Source organism: Lonchura striata, chromosome 3, assembly GCF_050655825.1.
Source record: "Lonchura striata isolate lonStrDom1 chromosome 3, ASM5065582v1, whole genome shotgun sequence".
Taxonomy (NCBI): Eukaryota; Metazoa; Chordata; class Aves; order Passeriformes; family Estrildidae; genus Lonchura; species Lonchura striata.
Window position 1 is genome coordinate 64,303,365 of NC_140705.1, and position 21,857 is coordinate 64,325,221.

Genomic DNA, 21,857 nt, shown 5'->3' on the forward strand with positions numbered 1-21,857 from the left:
AATAAAAAGTAACTTCTATATGTTAACATTTTTAGGTTCAGATGACATTCAAGTTTTGTGATTAAAAGGAGAAAAAAGTGCATGTCCAAGATTTTCAAGAAAAGCAAAAGCTTCCCATCTCAGAAAGACCTGAACAATCTCTATAACTACTCATCTGTCTAATTAACGTGGATGATTACTGTGTACCAAACATTGTGACTCCAGAGTTTCGTTAGGTTTTTTTTTCAGTTAGAATGATGGGGAAGATGTTGGGTTTTTTCCCCTCAGGAAGTCACAGCGCAAAAAAGGACATCATTTCACCCAAACTCTGGGGAACAAAGCGAGGAGCACATCTTCCTTACACTAAGCAGCGGCAATTTGAATTACAGAATCGCAGATTCGGAAAGCCCCCGCTTGCGGCGAGGACAAGAAAGCGCAGGGGACGTCCACGGGGACGATGGCGAAGAGACGGGCCAGCTCCCCGCGCCCACGCTTCCCGGCACCGCGGGGCGGATTTCCCCGCGCCGGGCAGCGCCGCGAGCCGCGCATCTTCCCGCGGGCCTGGGGGGCGGGGCGCCGCCATGCAAATCAGCTCACCGCAGCCAATGGGCGGGCGAGCCGGCCGGAGGGGCGGGGCGCTCCAAGGGCAGGAGCGCTCGCCTCGACGGCGCGGGCGCTGCGGCCGCACCGGCACCTCGGACACGGGCACCTCGGGCACCTCGGAGCCGGGCACCTCGGAGCCGGGCACCTCGGACACCTCGGAGCCGGGCACCTCGGGCACCTCGGAGCCGGGCACCTCGGAGCCGGGCACCTCGGGCACCGGCACCTCGGGGAGCGGCGCGGGCGGAGAGACGCGGGAGCGGCCGCGCTGCCCTGCCCGGGGTGAGTACCTGACGAGGCAGCGCTTTCCTTGGGGGCCGGGCGGGGTCTGGTTTCTTCACCCCGGGCACAGCCGGTGCCGGATTGCGGGATGGGAGAACAGCTGTATTCCCGAACTCCCCTGAACATCAGCCGGAGTTCCGGAGGCTGAGGCGCTCGGAGATGCTGTCGGAGGGAAGAGAGTGCCGGGCAGCGCCGAGCCCGGGCTGGCCGCCCCTTCCCGGGCTGTCGGGGCGTGCCCGGTGCTCGGCAGCCAGCCCAGCCGGCGAGGCGGAGGGGCCGCGGGGCGTGCGGGGCGTGCGGCATCTCAGTTTTGCCTAAGACTAGACGAAACTGCCCCTTTTGAATCGAGTGGTGAAGTCTGAAGCCCAGAGGCAGGAGAGATGATAGGAAATACGGACTGGGCTTTTGGGACCGAAGGTACCTAGCTCTGGTCCTCATGGAATACAAATGGGATGGCTGGATTTTCACCGGATGAGAGAAAAACAGAGGCACTTTCAAATGTATCTTCTCATCAGTCACAACGGATGCCTGTATTTCTACTGCCTTGTTTGTCCGGCTTAACGAGTACTAACATTTTATTCATAGTGCTCATACACGGTTATGAATAGCTCCACAGCAGATTTTACAGAAAATTTGGTTTATATACAGAATATAGTATCTTTTCCTTTGTTCTTGAGTTTCATCGTGGCCAGATCTAGAAGTGGGTGCAAAAGTTAGCATTCTTTGATTGCTTCTGATTAAATGGATACTCATTTCCTTCCTACCAAGAAGAACTGGGACTCGTGTATGTCTGAGATAACTACATGTCACTCTGATACTGAGAAAGGAAGTGACTAGAATAACAGCACTGGCCAAAAATGGACGCTTGCACTTCTTGTTCCTGTTCTTTAGAGGGTATTTTAGCAACTGTCTTTTAAACTGTCAGGTAGCAAAATGGCAACCTATGACTTTTTAGGATGAGAATACAATTTGAGTGATGATGCTTTCTTACCAGTTCTGATACTCACTATTTAAATAGTGGTGAGACTACAAGATGACCATAACTTTTTTTTTTTATTCAAAACAGACCAGAGGTCTAACAGGTGAACAGAATAAACGTCATCATTAGGAAAGGATGGTTTAGGTGTCCAAATCCTCTGGTGACCTTTTTCTCATACTTTTTGCTCTGACTGCACTATGCCCACTGCTCTGAAACTGAAATTGTGTGTTCAGTCATATGTTACCTCGTGTTATGGCTGACGCTCAAACTGCAAGTTAAACTCTGTTGTTGAAAGACATCTCCATGAAGAACATAAGCATGGTACAGAAGATCTCTTGAGACATTAAAATTAGTAAAATATAGTACCTTTTGGGCACTACAGATATCCGTGATGCTATGGAATGCATGCTCTATCAGCCCTGGAGAATTTGGGTGCTGTGGGATTATTCTCCATGTGTGACATCTTTCACTATACTAACAGTATACTAACAGTAACCAAGACCTGCTTCAGAAGGAGATATGGTAGTTGCCATTGGTGCAGAAATACTAGAGAAGGAAGAGAATCTGCTGCATGAAGAGTCACCTAAATTTCTCCCCAGCACAGGCAGCACTGTGTGAACATACACTTTGTGCTGGACCCACAGTGACACTGGGGGTGAGGGCATGGAACAAATCCTGGGAATGGAGCTGTGCACCTCAACCAGGCCTGAGAGGGCTTTCTGTATCCCTTCTCTTTCTGTCAAGGAAGAAGGTCTCACAATTCTTCCATAGAGAAATGGTCCAATTTTCAGCAAGTTTCAGCCAGTTCAACATAGGCCTCGTGAAAGAAATTGATTACTTTGTGTGTCTCCAGTGTCAACACGGGGATCAAACTGACCAGTTCCCTTTTCATAGAAAACTCCTTTTATGTGTTGGAGTACTGTGTCTCTCTCCCTGGTCTTCTGAATTAAATGAAGATAATTCCTTCAGCTCCTCTTTCTCCAGGAGTGTATTTTCTAAAATGTTTGGAGACAATGCCAAATATGCTCCCTTTGACTTTCCTAATGTGATAACTGTTTCAGGAAGTACTTTTCCAACTGAGGCCTTATCTATGCCAAGCAGAGTAATACCAATCCTTCCCAAGCCATCTCTCATGTAAGACATGGGGTTTTGGTTTTTTTTACAATGACCTTATACTGTGAGCTTGTTTTGTGAGCTGTGACCTCACCAAAGCTTTCCTGCTGCCAGACTAGGTGTTTCCTACTTTATATTTGTGTGAATAATTTTATCTAAATGTGCCAGGCTTGACATATTGAATTTCCTTTTCTTTTTGTTAATTCTTCTCTTACTGTCGAGATCATCTTAAATTCTCATCATTTCTTCTCCCCTGCCCTCACCCCTTCCAGTTCCTTCTATTCCAGTTGCTTCTATTCCCTTCCAGTTCAGTGTCACCTGGAGACTGTACAAGCTCATGTTTGGTTCTACTCTCCAAGTCACTAATGGAAAATATGGATAATCTCTGAGTGTGACAGATATGCTAATGCTGATGCGTTTAAAACCAGTTCTGATGGTGAGAAGACAACTGCTGGTTCAAATATGCTCGACCAGATACACTTTCTATTATCTTTTATCTGGCCCATCAATTTTCTTTGCCTCTGGTCATCCCTGTAGTTCAAGGAAGACAAAGCATGGTGCAGAAATTACTGAGGCAGTGTTAACTTGATTCAGTAAACCCATCTGAACTCCAAATCTGGGGTTACCACTTTTTGCAGTGAAGCCATTTTTGGTTATAGTTGCATTTTGGTTTATTCCCCAAGATGTGGCCATGAACCACCTCTGGTAAGGAACATCATTCCCAGGCCTAGGGCTGACTCCTGGGAATGCCCTCTTGGGTAGTGGGGGAGGTTCCGCATGAGAGGAGCAAAACAATTTGGTTTTTATCTCTGCTTTGATAGGCTAGATGAGATATCAAGACTCTACACAATCAACAAGAGCTCTCACACAGTGCTTGGCACTTACATCTAGATAAAACTACATGTAGTTTTATCAGTGCGAAAATGATGTCGCATATCTTGACTTCCGAAGGCTTATCATGTATGCAGCTTTTGCCTAATCTGCTATAGCAGTTAACCTATTAATTGCCAGATAATTCTCAACAAGCTCATGCTCACAAAAGTTAAGGAATTGCTGCACGATCCAGCTTTTTCTGCTATGCCTTTTCTCTGTGCTGTTTTTGTGGTATTGACAACTCATTTATTTTTGAAAGCAAGAACAAAGCTTGTTTGAGCTTTTGATATGCCCAATCAAGTGTGTCCCTAATTACATCTATATCTTTGGGCCTGTAAACACCCATGAACTGCTAAGTAGCATAATTGCCATAAAGCCTGACATGTCCTGGGGCTGAGGCTGTGGGTATGCATGTGTGGCTGCCTATAGGGGTTATTTCCTGGATGGAACTAGTTTGGTGCAGGTACAGTTGTGTAGATTTTGCAGTAGAATCCCAAACTGAGCCTCATGTGTACTGGCCCACATCACCAAATATCAGGAAAACACCCTGTATTTAACTTTAAAGGAATTTTTTTAAAGTCAAGAATACTTGGCCTCTGATTGTAACACTTTCTAACAAGTCTTAAATATATGTGCTTTTCAAAAAATAATGCAGTTGTGCTGATTTAAAAACGTCAGTAGAACATGCTGCTTCTGACTGATGATCACATGCAACCTCATATGTCTATTTGCATACCAGCATAATGTCTTAATCACTTATAAATACCACTGTGTGGTAACAATAGTAGTTATATACATGTGGCATGTACAGAGCTATTTCGCTGAGCCAATGTGTTCCAGGGAAGCCGAGGTGATTAGTTAGATAATGTATATTCTCATGGTGCTGTAGTACCAGCACTGCCTGTGAGTGTGTTGGCTGATTGCCCTGCACGGTGACCTGTAATAATGCCGAGCTGTAGTAATTGCCAAGAAATGTATGGATGGCTGTCTCAATGTTTATGTTAAGTGCCAAGCCTTTGGAGGAACAGTTCACACTCCCTTGTGTCTATCTAGGCCAATTTTACCTGAAGATCTTGGTGCTGCAAACCAGTGAAGATGGAGAAACTTTTTTTCTCTATAGCACTGTTACCACTGCTCCCCACTCCACTAAAACAACACCAAATCTAGTTAAAATTGCTCATTTATGTGACTTGTGAGGAAAATGTCAAGAGGAGATACCAAGAATCCATTTTATTATCCACTATTGAAAATTTGTCAGTGGTGATCCATAGCTCTCCAGTGAAAATTTAGACAACCTAATAAATAGCAGCAGTCAACCCATGTAAAACAAGCTGATCTCTCCAGTGCAGGAATAACGTTTACTCTCATGGCTACTGAGTAATAACAAGCTAAAACATCAGATTTTTTTTCTCAGTCTTATCATAATTATGTGAAAAATTGCATATTATAGTGCATTTAATGCACACCAGCAGTGTCTCCTAGTTTTGATACTAATGCCTGGGAAAGCTGATAACCAGTCCGCAGAAAACACCATGCAAAGAATGGAGTCACCCCTGCTTCTCTGAATATATCAGTTTGTAATAAATGACTTGTCCTGGCACAAGACAGGGATTTTTTGGGAAAAATAATATCCCGAGACATTTGCAACTGCAGATATTTTTCTCTAGGGTGACAGAAAGTATGAAGGTGGTCTTCTTGTGTACACAGGCTTTGATGAGCATATGAGCTGGGTAGTGTAGTCTTCTGATATACTTGCAACTTCTTGATGGATTTCTGTAGCTTTATAACTGGCATTCAGTGTTAACTGATGGATTTTAATTCCTGAATACATTTTGTCTATTTTTAAACATTGTGAAATCCAATAAATTTCAGAAAGGATAACTTCCTTGCAATGAGGCCACAAAAAGATTTTTGAACAGCTGATCTGTCATAGTTGTTAATTTTGGAGGTGGTACACATACATGATCTTAGCACACCTTGATAAGGCAAACTGTCCTAATTAGATTTTTATTTTTTGTTTTGTTTCTGGCTCTTACAGAGGAGAAGAGAAGAAAAAAAAACAGATGAGTAATTAGAAAAATTCAAACCTGCTGTGCCACCTTTAGTGCTCATGGTTGGCAAGACAGGGAATTTGGACTGAAAAGATGACTAGTACTCTGCTATATGCCAATTACTCTCCTGGAAAGCTGAAAACCTATTGTTAAAAAAAACAAGTCTTTTCCCCAAGTTAATTAATATTATCAAATCCATTATTAGGCAACAGATACCAAACAAAAATATTAATTCTGGTCTAAGATGATTGTTTACAAAACAGATAGTTACTAAAACATTATTAAATCTGAGACTCCAACTCTTAAACAAAAGGCTTCAGCTAAATTTAACACTTTTTTTACCTATGTATGACTTGTATTTTAGTGCTAGCACTCTATTTGCCTTGGAATGCAGTGTGTTCAATTCAGCAAGTCCATCTGAGTAGATTTCCATCAATACTACATCCTCTACAAGCCGTATGGGAAGTCACTGAAATGTGCTGACACACACTTAGCTATGAAGTAATTTTGTCTAAGAGCAGGTTATTTCCTAATTGTTCTCCACTTGTTTTTTGGGTCATGTCTATTGTGTGTCATGTGGTAAAAATCACATTCCATTCAGAGCTAGGATGAGCCACGTGGCTTCCTTTTACCTTCCAAGGGCAAGAAGAACTACTGACAGAAGTTATTTTTAACTGACTTGTTTTGAAATATCTGTTGTTCCTCAAACAATTGAAGTAAAAACTTCATCTTGTAAAGCTCTACTCAAGGCTGAAAAGATTACTGACTAGACTCTTGGTGAGCCACAAGATGTTATTAAGTAACAGCTGCCATTTACGAATGCTGCAAGAAGAAAAAACATACACTGCCTTCCTTCCCAGCAGCTGGCCATGAAATATGGATGCTGTGCTGAGACTGCTTCATCATTTCACCCTTTGTTCCCAGACTCTGATCACAGAATATCCTGAGCTGGAAGGAACACACAAGGATCACTGAGCCCAAATCTAAGTGAATGGCCCATATGGGGATAGAGTGTGGATGTACAAATGTTAAAGCTGAGATAAAAGTTATAGAAATGACTTTTTATCCTTAGGTTATTTCTACATAGTTAACAGGCTTCAGAACATTTGCACAGCAATGTTAGGCAATGTTTGTAGGACTCCCTTTTTTATGTATATGGGGCTAACAGAAAGGGGATGTATGCACATGCATATATTTTGATTTTTAGATGGATTTTCTTTCTTGTCTGAAATCCCATATTATACACAGTTGTCTGGGGAGGCAGTCTTATTGCAACAGGACAATTTGCATATTTCTTATGCATCATGGGAAAGCTTGTCACTGTGGTGATTAATACCAGTAAGTAGTGCAGTAACATGAAAAGATGAGCACTGAACATGCCCTTAGCTGACTGTACTTGCTGGATATCTGCGTTCAAAGTTGTAACCTCTGCAGTCATCACCTGGCCTGTATTTCCTGTGTGTGCGTTTGGGTGTGCACATCATGATGGACTGCAGAAGGAACTTCACATTTACAAGGACATATTTAGCTAGCCCAGAAATACAAATGTTTAAGTACGTGTTCTTGTTTGGATATATGTAGCATTTTAAAATAAGACTGACAACTAATCTATTAAGGTAGTTATACACTTGTGGTTGTTACTCCAGAATAGTTGCTGTTTTGATATTTTAGTGTGTTAGATGTCTCTTACTTGTGCAAGTAGTTGAATATATTTAATGTTCGTAGTCAGCTTAGCAAACTTTTTATTTAAGGCTGATTACCAGAACAATTTAGATGGGACCTTTGGACATTGTCTAATCCAGGCCTGCTCAAAATGCACACAGTTAGGTTTCTGAGGGCCATGTCAAGTAGAGTTTTAAATATCTTCAAGGATGCTGATTCCAAAACTTTTCTGGACACCTTTTTCATTGTTTCTAATTGTTTGGGGTTTTCTTCTTTTTTTCCTTTCCCCCCATCTTGTATCTGGCTGACTTTCTCTTGTTTCCACTTAGGTCTGTTGCATGCTGTGCTATTGCTGTACATTTCCATGGAGGGAAAATGCCTTGCATTAAGCAGTTAGTGATGGCAACAAGATCTCCCTTAAGCTTCCTGTTTCTCAGGCTGAACATTCCCAACTCTCTCAGCTTCTCTTCATATGTCAGGTGCTCCAGCACCTCTGACCACCTCTGTGGCCTCCCTGTGGCTCATCCCAGTGTGTCTGTGTGGAGTGACACTCCAGATGGCATCTCTCAAGTGTCAGACAGGAGGGATTGGGGGATTGGGTTCCTTTCCTTCCTCACTTTTGCTGCTCCAGCCTGGACACATGGCTCATGTTTCCCTACCAGCACACCGAGGTCCTGCAGAGCTGCTTTCCCATCAGAGAACCCAACTTTTACTGCTGCACCAGACACTGTATGAAGGGAGAGACTGATGCTCACTTTACAGACTGAGGTCTGAGGCTATCCCTAACAACCAGACATGTATCATGTGTTAATATACTGCTGTTCAAATTACAAGCAATACAATCAACGTTTGTGTAGATGCAAACTTTGCTGAGTAACAACAGCATCTGACAGGGGAGACCAACTTTTCTAAACCATGATTTGTTAAGTTGAAATGTTTCAAATTGCTTTTCCCCCTTGCACTCCCTGCTTATTTATTTCAGCTCTTTAGTGTCAGTTCTGTCCCTGACACCATCCAGGGAAAGCTTGAAAGTTATTGTCCTCTCTTGGGAAGATCTGGTTCCCATTTGTTTGAAATGAGAATTTGAAATAGGAAAAGACCTCTGTTAAAAGTTATTCACATCCTGTCCTTCCTAGATAAAGAAGAGCATGTTGAAAATGTGAAGATGAAGTAGGAAGCTGGCTAGGTGATGCACTTTGGAAACAAAAAGACAGGACTTGGGGAGAATTAAAGAAAGTGCCAAAAAGTGCCTGATCTTGCAGGACTCTGAAGTCAGGCTTAAATAGGTGGCATCCATTTGTTAGGACAAAAGTGTGAACACTTTAGCTGTGGAGACATATCCCAGACAGAGCTAAAAGATGCTAATGTTGACCACCTTAAACATAAGTTTTGGTACATAGATACAAATAATGTAGAACTAAGTACTGGGGAGCAGGGAAAATCCAGGGCGAAGACTGTAAGTGCAACTGCAACTTGATCCCTCTGTTCCACTTATAACTAGATCTACTGGATCTGCTGGATCACAGAGATTGTGTGTGATGCTGTCCATGTCACTGGAGAGGAGCTCTTCACAAGTGGCCTTGATCCATGGGTTCATTCCCTGATGTCCAGCTTGTTCCTTCGCGATCTTACTCAGCAAAGTGCTCGGGGCTTGCAGCAGTGACTGCAGTCAGAAGGGGCTGACTTCTGAAGATTCCAGGTACAAAGAATTGGGCTTGAAGTGTCTAAAGTGGGCATCATAAATTATCAAGAGTCTGACACTATTGTCCTTAGTGACTCTGGGCTGAAACCTAACTGTGGGGCTGTTAGATCTGCCTTTCCCCAAACAACTGGTGGGAATTTATGGGTATTTTTCTTTGTCCTGTTGCTGGGTACCACTGAAAAGATTCTGGCACCATCCTCCTGGGATCTGCCTTTGACATATTTATGTGTGCTCAGATCCTCTCTGTCTTCTCTGCTCTAGACTAAATAGGCTCATTTCCCACAGTTTATCCTTGTAAGAGAGATGTTCCACACACATAATTGTTGATGCCTGGTACTCTATGGTCAATGATAGCATCTGGAGACACTAAAGTTGCTTTTTCCCCCTTTTATCTATTATTTTTTTCCCCTATCATGATACTTTCCACATCATTTTTTTGAAACTTTTCTTTCCCAACTGTATTGGTAAATGCCATTTCTGTTTCTGAGAGGCTTCTTAGTATTCTTCCAGGAAAAGCAATCTTAGAATAAGGGAAGCCCTGTGACATTTTGGGTAGTCGATGTAATGAGGGATCAGGATCTAGAGGAGATTTCTCTAGTGAGCAGTAGTGGAAGGTGTTCAGTTATTAACATGTCTACAGATGGTGATAGCTGAAGATTTACTATCAGGAGTATAGTTTTCCCATCCAAGTAAAAGACTGGCATTCTGTGGGGAGTTTGGCACTGTCCTACTATTCTTTTTGACTTCAGCATTTGTAGTCTTTTTTCCTTCAGTTTTGTTTCTAAACTTGTATTTTCTAGAACATTGTTCTAGGAGAGTTTTGGATGTGATATCCATCACTATATAAAATACTGTGAACAAATTTAAAATCTGGTATTTTGGGTTACCTTTGATAACTGTTTGTTATCTGTGATTTAGTTATCACTATGATGTAGCTATTAGTTACAGATTTTCAACTCTTTTAACCAATATTTTAGTTACTTCAAACTCATTCCTCCTGTTCCTGTTTTACAGGCAGGATGAAAGATCGTTTGAGTGAGCTGCGTGAATTTGCCAGGTTGCATAACCAACAGTTTTCTGATAGTGATGATGATGAAAATTCACCCCAGGATATTCTCCTTTATGAGACGGACTATGCCTTGGAAATCCTTCATAAGGACATACAGACCATCCGGACAGAAAATGACCACCTAAAAGCGGATGTCAACCGTCTCAGAAAGCAAAACACCCGCTTCCTTACCTCCATGCGCCGTCTTAGTAGCATCAAACGAGATACTAATTGTATTGCCAGAGACATTAAGAGCCGTGGAGAAAGCATTCACAGGAAACTGCAGATAATGAGAGATTTCTGTGAAGATGCAATAACAAAATACGGAGCTATGTCTGTCATTGCTAGGGTGGCAAAGAACCACTACGTTGACCTCATGCACACATTTCAGGACGCTATGTTTGATTACAATGCAACAGAGATGAACCAGCGGGAGAACTGCAAGATTCGAATTCAGCGGCAGCTGGAGATCATGGGCAAAGATGTTTCTGGCCACCAGATTGAGGAGATGATTGAGCAAGGCAAATGGGATGTCTTCTCCGAGAATCTCTTGTCAGATGTTAAGGGAGCTCGCGCAGCCTTGAATGAGATAGAGACGCGGCACAAGGAGCTGGTGAAGTTAGAAGGTCGCATTAAAGAAGTTCATGAGCTCTTTCTGCAGGTGGCCCTCCTAGTGGAGGAACAGGCAGACACCTTTGATGTTATTGAGATAAATATGCAAAATGTTGAGGACTATGTAGGAGATGCTAAAGACCAAGTGAAAAGAGCTTTGGAATACAGGAGAAAACATCCCCTCAGAACAATACTCTGCTGCTGCATATCATGTTGCAGAAGGTGATGGTCCTACTGGAGCTATCACAGACTGACTCGAATGTCTTCAAAATCAGGTGTTCTTTCCAGAGACTGTTCTGTAATGACAAGCCCTAGAAATAGGGGCGATATTTTGCAGTTGGTTTTGTTCATTGTCTTTTTACTAAATGTGCTGAAGGCTGTTTCTATTTATGAACTTCTAGAAATGTTGATAAAACTATTTTTAATCTAATTTTAATTGAAAGGTTCTTTTACTGTAACTAGAGGTGCAATATCTTTACAATGATATTCATTTCATATAGGCAAGAAAGAAGAATGAATAACTTATCGTAGAGAAGATGAATACTTTCAAAAAGTAACTTTATTCCTATTTGTCGAAGTGAGGCTGCAGGTGCTGAAGCCTTGTTGCCTGGGGCAACACAGCACACCAAAAAAACAGTAGGTTTTAGTTTGGAGGCTGCTTGATACAAATTTGACAAAATACTGAGCAGGAGCAGGAACTTGATTTTCAGCTGTCAGTAATCTTAACAGAAGCAACAGCACCTGAAATGGATAATATGCACATTTTGCTCTATTTGTGTGCAAATGACTGCTTTTTTTTTCCATTTTGAGTACCCAACTCTCTCAAGGTGGCTAAAAGCACTGCAACACTGAGGCATCTCACTCACTTTTAACTTGAGCCACTCTCTGGACTCCCAGTTTCAAACCTGCTATGCTTTCATGTTCTGATGCATTTTTATGCCAATAAACACTTCAGCCAGAGGAGGAACATGGAGTGGCCTTCTGCAGAAACACATATAAGAGGACAACAGTTATGGGGTTGAGAAAGCATTTTAGGATCTCCTGTACTGGCACGTACATAGAGGCAGTTTTAGTGCAATGACTCGCCTATCAGTACACTTTTATTTTTTATAAGCATTGACCAAATATAGATTTTTTTTATATCTATTTTAAATAAGATGAAGGATTAATTTTTTTTTATATGCAATTTTACTTGTGTACAAAGATTTTTACTTTCACCAATTGTTGGGAAATCTCCACCTGGGAAAGCAAACAGAACTATTTCTTCAGTACATCTGAAGAAGAAAGAAAACAGTTTCATGCCATTTCAGTGCTCTTTTCAAGCTTAAAAGGAAACTCTCCTTTTGTTGGATTTTTCCCTTACACAAGGGCAAACCAGTAGGTTTGGAGTATTGCAAGGAAATAAAAAATGTGCAGTCCTGGTAAGCACTGAGCATTGTCAGTGAAACATACTCGCAAAATCTGGTGCTTGATCACAGCTCCTGCTTCTGGAAGTTTGCCAGCTGTATTTCTAGGTGGCTTCCTACACTGTGATCTATTGGTATCCTTTGAAATACTGCAGGACATTTTTTCAGAAATTATTTTTTTTAACTTATGGTCCTATTTGTACCAATTTGAATAAATATATTTCAACATTTCAAGTGTTTTGTATTTGGGAGTTTTCCTCAGATGTGCATAGATGTACATCTTCCTGCACCAGCTGCAGTGAAGCTTTTCCCTTCTTACCTTTTTCACCCTGATTTTATGTGTGAAAAAAAAAAAAAACCCAAACATTTCTTACTATTTGTATTAATATAACAAAACAAATCCAACTTTAAAATAAATCCAACTTCCAAGTTTTTATATCTTACTGGGAAACAATTTTAGCCAGACAGGCTTTTTTACACAAATAGAAACTAAAGGGATAACTCTTCTCAGAAACTGAGTGTCCCTTTTGCTGTAGCACCTGTCTCTGATAACATGGAAGAGTGAGGAACACCGATCTCCTAAACTTTAAGATATTTTGATATTCAGTAGTGTACTGGTAATATCAGTGTTATGCTTGTCTGAGGATGTCTCCAGTGAGTTGTTCAATCTTGAAATGGGAGAAAGGAGGGTGATGAGGTGGGACCATAGCCACTGGCTTTGGTGCTACTCAAGGAGACAAGGTTGTTTACTCTGTAGGTACTGCCATTAAGTCAGTGGAACTGTGCATTTGTAGGGAAATACCCTGAACCTCTGAGAGTCAGCATGTGGGGATAAATCAATGAAGAATTAAATACTGTATTTCCTTTCACATGCTTATTCCTAGCACTTATCAATGTTTTTGATAAAAATATGTACTTTTTTTTTTTTTGTGCTGGTTCCTTTTTTGCATCTACAAATTGAATAAAATATTTAATAAGAAAAACTGAAAGTGCAGGGTGTCGTACATTGAATCTGAAGTTCTGAATAGTGTTTTGTGTTGTCAAAGTTTAGTTTAAACGTTGCTGGACTAAATTATGAGTTGGTAAAAGGAGAATAAACAGAGCCTAGAAAAAAATAGTCCTCCTAATATTTGTTGCCATGGTAAATGAAATGTGTTGCATATTGAGATAGACTTACTATTGTTTTTTCCCTAAAACACTCCAGAAAAATGAGTTTCGTGCATTCTAAGATGATTCTATAGTTAAAAAAAAAAATCAAATTTATTCTGGCTCTTCTGAGAGACCTTGATGATTTCACTAGTAGATATGTAAAACTAGTATTCAAATCTTTAGGGTTGATTTGGGGCACAGGGAAAGAAAAGGTAATTGTAGACTTTCTCTCCTGACTTAGCACTGTTGCTGTAGGAAAAAAAAAAAGATAATTAGTCAAAAACCAACCTGAGACCTTTTAAAACTATTTTTAAGATACACTGTGAGTTCAGAGACACTTAGAAATTATTTCCAGTAACTGAAGCAATCATTCTATCATTCTCTTCTTGCAAACACATCCATTGCTTAATATTTTGGGGTTTTTTCTACCCTTCAGTTGTGTAAGAACTCAAATTTAGCCAGCCCATGAACTTGCCTAATCGCAGTTGAACAGACTTTTGGAAAAAAAAGCCCTGATCACACTATAGCTGCAAGGACTCATGCCACATCGGATGAGTGGAAGATGATGATAAAAGTTGCTTGATAATTTTTTAGTATACTAATAACAGAAGCTGTAGAATGGACACCTTCTGGGGAAAGCTGCCTTTTCCTTCTGAAAATCATTACAACTCCTATGCAGATATGTGTAGCATATTCTATCGGTTAGCAGGGCTTTCTTCCCCCTCTTCCCTCATATAGCAAACACTTAAACTGGGTTTGAGGGGTGAAGAAGTTAAAATCTGAGAGGGGATATTTTAACTTTTAGGATTGCTGTTTTTTGGTTTAGTTTCCTAATGAAGCTGAAGCTTCACAATCCACACCATCAACCAGCCACCAACCAGTCCTTTCTGGCGAGGATAAAGAAGAACTGGCAACCAGGGGCACTTTGCTCCTTCTAAAAAATGAAAGATAGCATGGCATACATATAAGAGACAAAAAATTCCCCTATTACAAAATATAATGTTTAGTATGTAATAGCTATGCATATGGGTTTCCATTACGTCTAGAGGGACTTTTTTTTTAATCATGGGTTTCATTTTACAGAAATAGCAATGGGACAATTGCTTCCTCAAAATGAAGGACCAAACTGTGGACACACTTGCACACATGAGCAGGTATCTCTGGCACATATCTTGAGAGAAATTTTTTGAAGTAAAAGGATAGCTCTTAAGATCCAATTTTTTTTTTTTTTCCTGGAAGCTCAGCTGAGTAGCTCTGCTAAACTGCTGCTTTTCTAATCTAACTTGTATTAAGGATGTTTTGAATGCACAACCCAAGTTGTATTTTTATTATTTCTTGAAAACAAAATATGTTCTCTCGATTTTTGAACCATGGTAGCTATTTGAAATTGATTTGAAAAAGGAAAAAGCTACATGGGGTTGTGGTTCTATCTCTAGAAAGTATCACAGACATAATTGAAGGCAGGAAACCGTAATTTAATAGATACTTTATGTGGTGATTCTGGTTAATAAATTTCAAATGCAATGGTATTTTCACATGGAGCCGTAGTGTTTGTTTCTCTAATATGTAAGAAGGCAACAGCAGATCCATATTCCATGTTTTTAGCATATTATGTAGTGTCTTCATTATGGTTGAGCCAAAGCAAGTAAGAGCCAGCAGAAGAGAGCTTCACTATTCTTACCATGCACACATAGGGTGCAAGGTAAGGGTGTAGGGTACCAAGTCTGAACAAGAAAAAGTAACATTTTACTGTGTTTCTTAGGAATGGTGTTAGATGTGAACAGAAAAGTAAAAAACCCGTTTCTCTACTCAGTACTTTGCCGAAAGGCACAACCCTACTGAACAGAGAACTATGGCATGCCAGTCATTTCAAGGCAATGATGCGGCATGGCAAGTTCCATTGGAAGAGCTGTTCTTTTATTGATGAGCTCCCGCGTGAGTAACATGTAGGGTACGCGAGACCGCACATGTTATTTTCCCTCAGAAGCACGCCTAGTGTCTCTGAGCTCTGAGCTGAGGAGGTCAGGCACCACCTGCACCTGCAAATTCGAGCCCCGGACCCCCTGCAGAGGGGCAGGGCCAGGCAGAGTGTCCAGCACCCGAGCACGGAGCGTGCTCCTGGTCTGCTGGTGGGACAGCAGACGGCCGCCGCCGCCGCCTTGTGTGCCGGAGGCTGCCACGGGCCCGTGTCCTCAGCCTGTGCTGCGTGGAGTATGTTTCTCACACCTCAGAGATGCTCAGGTTTGGTGCCATGCAGGATGTCCATTTCCTCCGCTGGAAATAACAGCGAAAGTGGGAGCCAGCGCCACGGTGAAGCCAGCGAAGTGACACTTCCCCATTTCCCCTCGGACCCAGGGCAGGCAGCAACCGGGAATATTGCGATAGGTGCTTCCGTAGACACGGCATAGAGTGGCGACCGGCAAAAAAATCTTTCCCCTGCGGCAATTTTCCTCCTAATTAACCGTAATTGATGGCTTTGGACTTTATTACTTTTGGTTCTCCTTCTACGAGCGAGAGAAGATACATTCCAGGAAACACTTGGGCGGAATTAATAAAGTATCGGTGCCGTGTCGGCACAACCACTCCACTGCCTCTCATGCCCGGAACCACGGCCCTGCCTGCTTGGGGGGGAATGAGCCCGCACTGCCCGGAGCCCGCTCTGCCCGCAGCCCCCGCACTGCCCGGAGCCCGCTCTGCCCGGACCCCGCACTGCCCTCAGCCCCTGTACTGCCCAGAGCCCGCACTGCCCGGAGCCCGCTCTGCCCAGAGCCCGCACTGCCCGGAGCCCGCTCTGCCCGGAGCCCGCACTGCCCTCAGCCCCTGTACTGCCCAGAGCCCGCACTGCCCAGAGCCCGCACTGCCCAGACCCCGCTCTGCCCAGAGCCCGCACTGCCCGGAGCCCGCTCTGCCCACAGTCCGCACTGCCCAGAGCCCGCTCTGCCCAGAGCCCGCACTGCCCGGAGCCCGCACTGCCCTCAGCCCCTGTACTGCCCAGACCCCGCACTGCCCTCAGCCTCCGCTCTGCCCGGAGCCCGCCCTGCCCGGAGCCCGCTCTGCCCGGAGCCCGCTCTGCCCGCACCCCCCGGCCCGGCGCCGCCCGCCCTGCTCTCCCCCAGGGGCGGGCCCGTGCCCGCGCCGCGCGCCTCCCCCGCCTCCCCCTTCCGCTGCGGGCCCGGCGCCCGGCGGCGGGAAGGCGGCGGCAGCAGGCCCGGCCGGCCCGGCTCGGCGCGGCTCGGCCCGGCTCGGTGTCGCTCCGTGGCGGCGCTCCCCGCCGGGCCTTGCCCGCCCGCCTCCCGCCGCCGGGAGAGGCCGCCCGCGCGCGCCGCCCCGCGCGCTCGGCGCCCGCCGCGCTGGGAATAAAGGCGGGAGGGAGGGAGGGAGCGGCGGCCGGGGGGGGCGGGGGTGAGGGGGCACCCCCGAGGGTCGCGGGCGGCCCGGGGGGGCGGGTGGGAGCGGGGCCATGAATGTAGGAGCGGCTGCGAGCGGTCCCCGGTATCTGCACCAGGATGGCCGAGTGGTTAAGGCGTTGGACTTAAGATCCAATGGACGCATGTCCGCGTGGGTTCGAACCCCACTCCTGGTAACTGCCGTTTTTTTATCGGGAGCCCGGTCCCGCGGCGGGGCAGGCGCGCGGGCCCGGGGGAGGCGCGGCCGCGGGGAGCCGGGGCCGCGGGCAGCGGCGGCGGGCGGGCGGATGGCGGCCCCGGGCGCTCGGCGAACCCGCGCGGGTGTCCCGGCGCCGGGCGGCCGGCGGGGGCGCTGCGAGCCGGGAGAGCGCCGCGGGCCCGCGGGGGGCTCCTGCAGCCGCCGGTGCCTCAGCTTTGAAGTCTGCAAGTAAATTATGACATTAAATACAACTTTTAAAAAAGAGTTTCTGTATGTACATATACACCCATAAAATATATGCATATAAATGTCTGCATATATAGGTATGTTTAATATATGCATATATACGTGTGTATATACATATACATAAACATACACACATTTATACGTATATATGTGTGCATATATATACACACATACCTATATACACACGTGTATATATATATATATACATACATAGATATACGTACACATCTATATATACACACATACCTATATACACACATGTATATATATATACATACATATATATATGTACACATCTATATATACACATACACGCGCACACACACACACACACACACACACATATATATATATATACATCTATATACACATATATAAATATATAAACACATACTCGGCCACAGCCTCAGTGATGGAGCCTCCAGCAGGGGCAACAGGCACCTCCAGCGTTGTCGCCCCTGGATCGCGACTTTGTTGTTTGTCATTTAGGTTATTTTTTGTGTAGGTTTGTTTCTCTTTTTTCCAGTTCCAAGCCCTCCAAAGGCTGCATGCCAGCCCGTCAGAGTGCGTTTTACAACGTGAAAGTCGGTGTAGTTCCACATGCGCTGGGGTGGGGAGTGTCTGCAGGTGTCCCACCTGCTGAGGTGTCCCTGGCCAGCCCGGGAGGGCGGTGGGAAGGCGATCCCCACTTCTGGGGCAATGGCCCCTCGTGCTGGCTGTATCCTAAACTGTGCCAGGGCTCAAGCTAGAAGTTAAGCAGAAGGAGCACGCAGGATTTTCAGACCGACCTCATGCTTTTGTTTTTTGGCCAGACGTGGAGCAGTTGTTGTATGTGTTGAGGTGTTTAATTTGCTGGGGCATGGTTCTGTTGTTTGGGTTTTGTGGGTTTTTTGACAGAGTAGTATCAATATGTTTAATATATTTGAAGGTATGGGAAGTATAAATTGTGCATGGACCAACACAATTAAAATAATAGTGCTTGTCAGAGCATGCTGGTCAAATTCTAACATAGGTAAATGTAGTTGTTTCCAACCACCCTGTTCCAAATAATTTGATCTGAAAAATTATTCTAAAGTTTCGGTCCAGATATATCACGTGATAATGAAGACTTATTGAAGGATAAACACTCGAGAAAGGGATAACAAATCATGGTGGGCCTTCAATGTAATCTGAAATAGAAGGTGAAATATAGCAGGATAATTTATTATATGCCCACATAAAATGATCTGGCATCACACATGTGAGCATGGTAAAAACATACAAATATGACAGTTTAAGGGTTATATAGGGAAGCCTGGTGTGTGGGGAATTTCTAGGAAATGCAAGTACTTATATTGTCTTTTTTGAGTGTTACCACAATAAAATTGTAAATGCAAAGCATACCGCAGCTTCTGGAACTGTTCATTAAGAAGTGATACTGCCAGATTCAAATGTTTTTTGAAGTAAACACTCATTTCTATTCTTCATTAAGGTACAAATTAGTGAAAATGTGTGCATGTTTGAAGGCACATTTCACCTGTAATGTTGTCATTATAAAATGCCCTTGGAAACCCACATCTTTGCATACAAATTGTGTAATCCTGCTTATATGCTTATTTACAGGTATTTTTGAACATGTAATAAGTGCTCGTGTACATTTGGTGGATGTAGTGATGATTTTGATGAAAACTTGGCTCCAGCTGTGTTAATTACAAGGATGAATTAGTAGTGGCTATTCTGCACTGTGAGAAAGAAAAAAGAAAGGTAAAAATAATAACATTTTTTTTCAAGAAGAGTAATTGCTCAAGAGGAAAAAAAAAGGCAGTTTTAATGATAAAGCAATAGAGAAATCTGAATTTCTTGGTTAGAAATGTTCCAGGTATAGCCTGTTTCAGGTACAGCCTTTCTCTTTCCTGAAAATACTTGTTTTGCAGAGAACTTCCTTCAGTCCTTTGGTGAACCTGTGTTCCCTGCTTCTTAAGACAGCTTGTTAGAGCATGTGCTGATCTGGAATGGAACAGAAGATTTTTTTAACTGCTCTGGATCTCAAGAAATGCCCACAGAATCTACTTGCATCAAGTGTATCCTAATCCCTTCCCACACTTTTCCATAAAGGAAAGTATAAGCTTCTGGGGTTATTGGTTTCTATTTTAGGTGAAGTGACAGGGTGATGTATTGTATTTCAGCCCTGGAGCTGAGCATTATTTTAAGATTTTTATTTTATTGAGCAGGTTCCTTTCTTTGCTTCCTTGTTAAACCCTCATGAATTTTTGGTGGTTGCCCTTGCAATTTGACATTGTTACATTCACTTTTTATATTCTGGCCTTTAGTTTAAACTATATTGCTTTCTGTTGGACTCCATTCTGTGGATGAGTTGTTTTTCTAAAGGTGTCATCATCTGAAGAATCCTTGCCTTGTTTATTGAAGAAAGTGGAAAAAGCATAATGACTAGTGCTAGAAACTGGAATAAAAAAGGAGATTCATATGCAGACAGTTGAATGCTACCCTGATGAACCAGGAGTGTTTTTCATGCCTCTGCATATTTCCTGTCTGATGAGAAGCCAGTCATTTAAAATAGATCTTTCAAAAGCAATCATTCATTTTCATGTTCCCTATTTTGAGGTGTCTGTCTTGAGAACCTCAATCTGATTTGCAGGAATGCAGAGCTTTTGCAAAAACAGGTGAAATCAATGTATCACCTATATTTTAAGCAGTCTCTGGAAAAAAAAAAATTATATGATTCTGAGCAGTCAAATTTATTGGAGATCCTTGATATGAATTTTTCCATACCTCAATTTCCCATTGTATAATGTAGAAGTAATAAAAATACACCGTTTGCAAAATGGGCTGCTGTGAAGTAAATTTATTCTTGTTTGCAAAGAATTCAGATGGACACTTAGGCAATCTGGTCATGTTAGACAAGCCCATGAGTGGACTATGAGTGAATCCAAAAATAACATGAAAGGAACGAGCTACAGAGCTAGTTTGATCTGTGAAGACTTTACAAAGTATTGAACAACTGCTTAGCCAGCAAGCACTTCATGTGTGCTGAACAAGGTGGGAGTCTTATAGGAAAACAACAAGACATAGCATAACCCAAAATTCTGTCTCAATTCAAAACAGAAGGGGCTCAAATCAATAAGAAGGCAACCTATTGGTGACATAATTAGGTGATATTTCAAAATACTTTATTTTTCTTTAAAAACTTTCAGAAGCTTTTTTTTTTTGTTTTTGTATTTTAGCATGTGATGGAAGCATGTAATTTTATACTTGAGTTAAAACATTCTTTTCTCAATGACCACTATATCATGTTGAAATAAAAGGTGTAAAAAGGGCTGTGAAGTTTTTGATCTATTGCATGATCTTGTATGTAGGATGATTAATAAACCCTCTTATTAATTTTGCAGAATTCATTTAAAGTCTCTAAAGCAGGATTAGTCTCTTATGTTAGCAAGAGTAACTGCATGCAAAGTACTTGTTAATTTTTAAACTGTTCTCATTTTGTGACCTTTGTGGTAAATAAGAGGGGTAGACTCTATTTTTTGGATTCCCATCATTCTTAGGATGCTTGTTCAAAAATTAGCTCTATTTGATGCAGATGGTTGTGTCTCTGTTTATATGTGTGTTTATACACGTTCATTCCTAATAGCTGCTGGGCTTTTCATCTGCAGACTGCCTCTGATTTTACCTGCAGGTTCTTAGAATCATTTCTGTTGGACTTGATAGCCACAGCACCCAAGTGTCATTAGCAGTGTTAGCTAATCCTGTCTCCTTCTCCAGGACATTACAACACATGCTCCTAAACAGATCCTTGCAACATTTTATTGCTTAACTATTTTTCTCTTTTTCAACAAGGAAAATGAAGAGATTTTATGCTTGGTTAGTTCATTCCAAGCAGAAATCTCTGGGGAACTGTGCTGTAGTAGAACATTGATGGAAGGGAACGAGTGTCTACGTATCACTTACTGGAGTGTAAAGCCCTTTAATTTGTAGTGCAGGTGGAGGTAGGTTCAGTCTTAAGACTGATAGATGAGATCTGCAAGTCTTACCATGGTCACTTAGAGCATCACCACCCCCAGCATGAGGGTGGCCTAACAGCCATCAAAAGAGACCAGATGCCCACTCAGCTGCTCAGGCTGGTGTCTGGCATTTTAGCACAAAGTCATTACACTGGCAGAGCACAGGGCAGTAGCTTTGCCCTGGGGTAAAGGGGTGTGAGCTCACATTCCTGTTTGCCAGATTCTCTCATCAGGAGGAATACATGCACGTGGTAACACTTTACACCAGCATAGCATTATTTACCAAAGTATATTGCTGAAAGTGTCAAGAGACTGGCCTGTGCACTAGAACACCTTCAGTCTGGGAACATCTTCCCTTGTGCTGGCTTTGCTGTGGTGGCAGCAGCCTCTGTAAGAAAGACAGAGCAGACAAGTCATGATTTACACTCCAGCAGCAAGGTTTGGCAGAACACCTACATAATGAGGTGACCCAAAATAAGTGAGTGACCCAAAATAAAGGCAGCATAATGCAGAATGTTGAAGCTACAGTTTCTGGGATCTTAGAGCACTGG

General features: G+C 43.0%; 1 protein-coding gene, 1 long non-coding RNA gene and 1 other non-coding gene across 4 annotated transcripts; all 3 read left to right on the forward strand.

Moving 5' to 3' along the window:
- The first annotated feature begins 611 nt into the window (after nucleotides 1-611).
- Nucleotides 612-15,569, forward strand: STX11 (syntaxin 11). Of its 2 annotated transcripts, XM_085575347.1 has the most exons (3): nucleotides 612-861; nucleotides 9,041-9,238; nucleotides 10,256-15,569. In XM_085575347.1, the coding sequence occupies exon 3, from the start codon at nucleotides 10,261-10,263 to the stop codon at nucleotides 11,125-11,127; it is 867 nt and encodes a 288-aa protein (XP_085431473.1). In that variant the 5' UTR covers nucleotides 612-861; nucleotides 9,041-9,238; nucleotides 10,256-10,260; the 3' UTR covers nucleotides 11,128-15,569. The 2 variants fall into 2 exon arrangements, with proteins under 2 accessions (XP_085431473.1, XP_085431472.1); XM_085575346.1 differs by lacking the exon at nucleotides 9,041-9,238 and having other exon boundaries at nucleotides 673-861.
- Nucleotides 15,570-16,893: 1,324 nt separating this feature from the next.
- Nucleotides 16,894-20,622, forward strand: LOC146767924 (uncharacterized). The gene is made up of 3 exons (XR_014953806.1): nucleotides 16,894-17,036; nucleotides 18,911-19,051; nucleotides 19,222-20,622. It is a non-coding gene; the product is annotated as an uncharacterized LOC146767924 (long non-coding RNA).
- TRNAL-UAA (transfer RNA leucine (anticodon UAA)) lies at nucleotides 16,957-17,039 on the forward strand. Its single transcript has one exon. It is a non-coding gene; the product is annotated as a tRNA-Leu (tRNA).
- Nucleotides 20,623-21,857: the final 1,235 nt, after the last annotated feature.

Bases quoted from the DNA above. Each gene is read 5' to 3' on its own strand.
- STX11 (XM_085575347.1), top strand. From the start codon at position 10,261: ATGAAAGATCGTTTGAGTGAGCTGCGTGAATTTGCCAGGTTGCATAAC.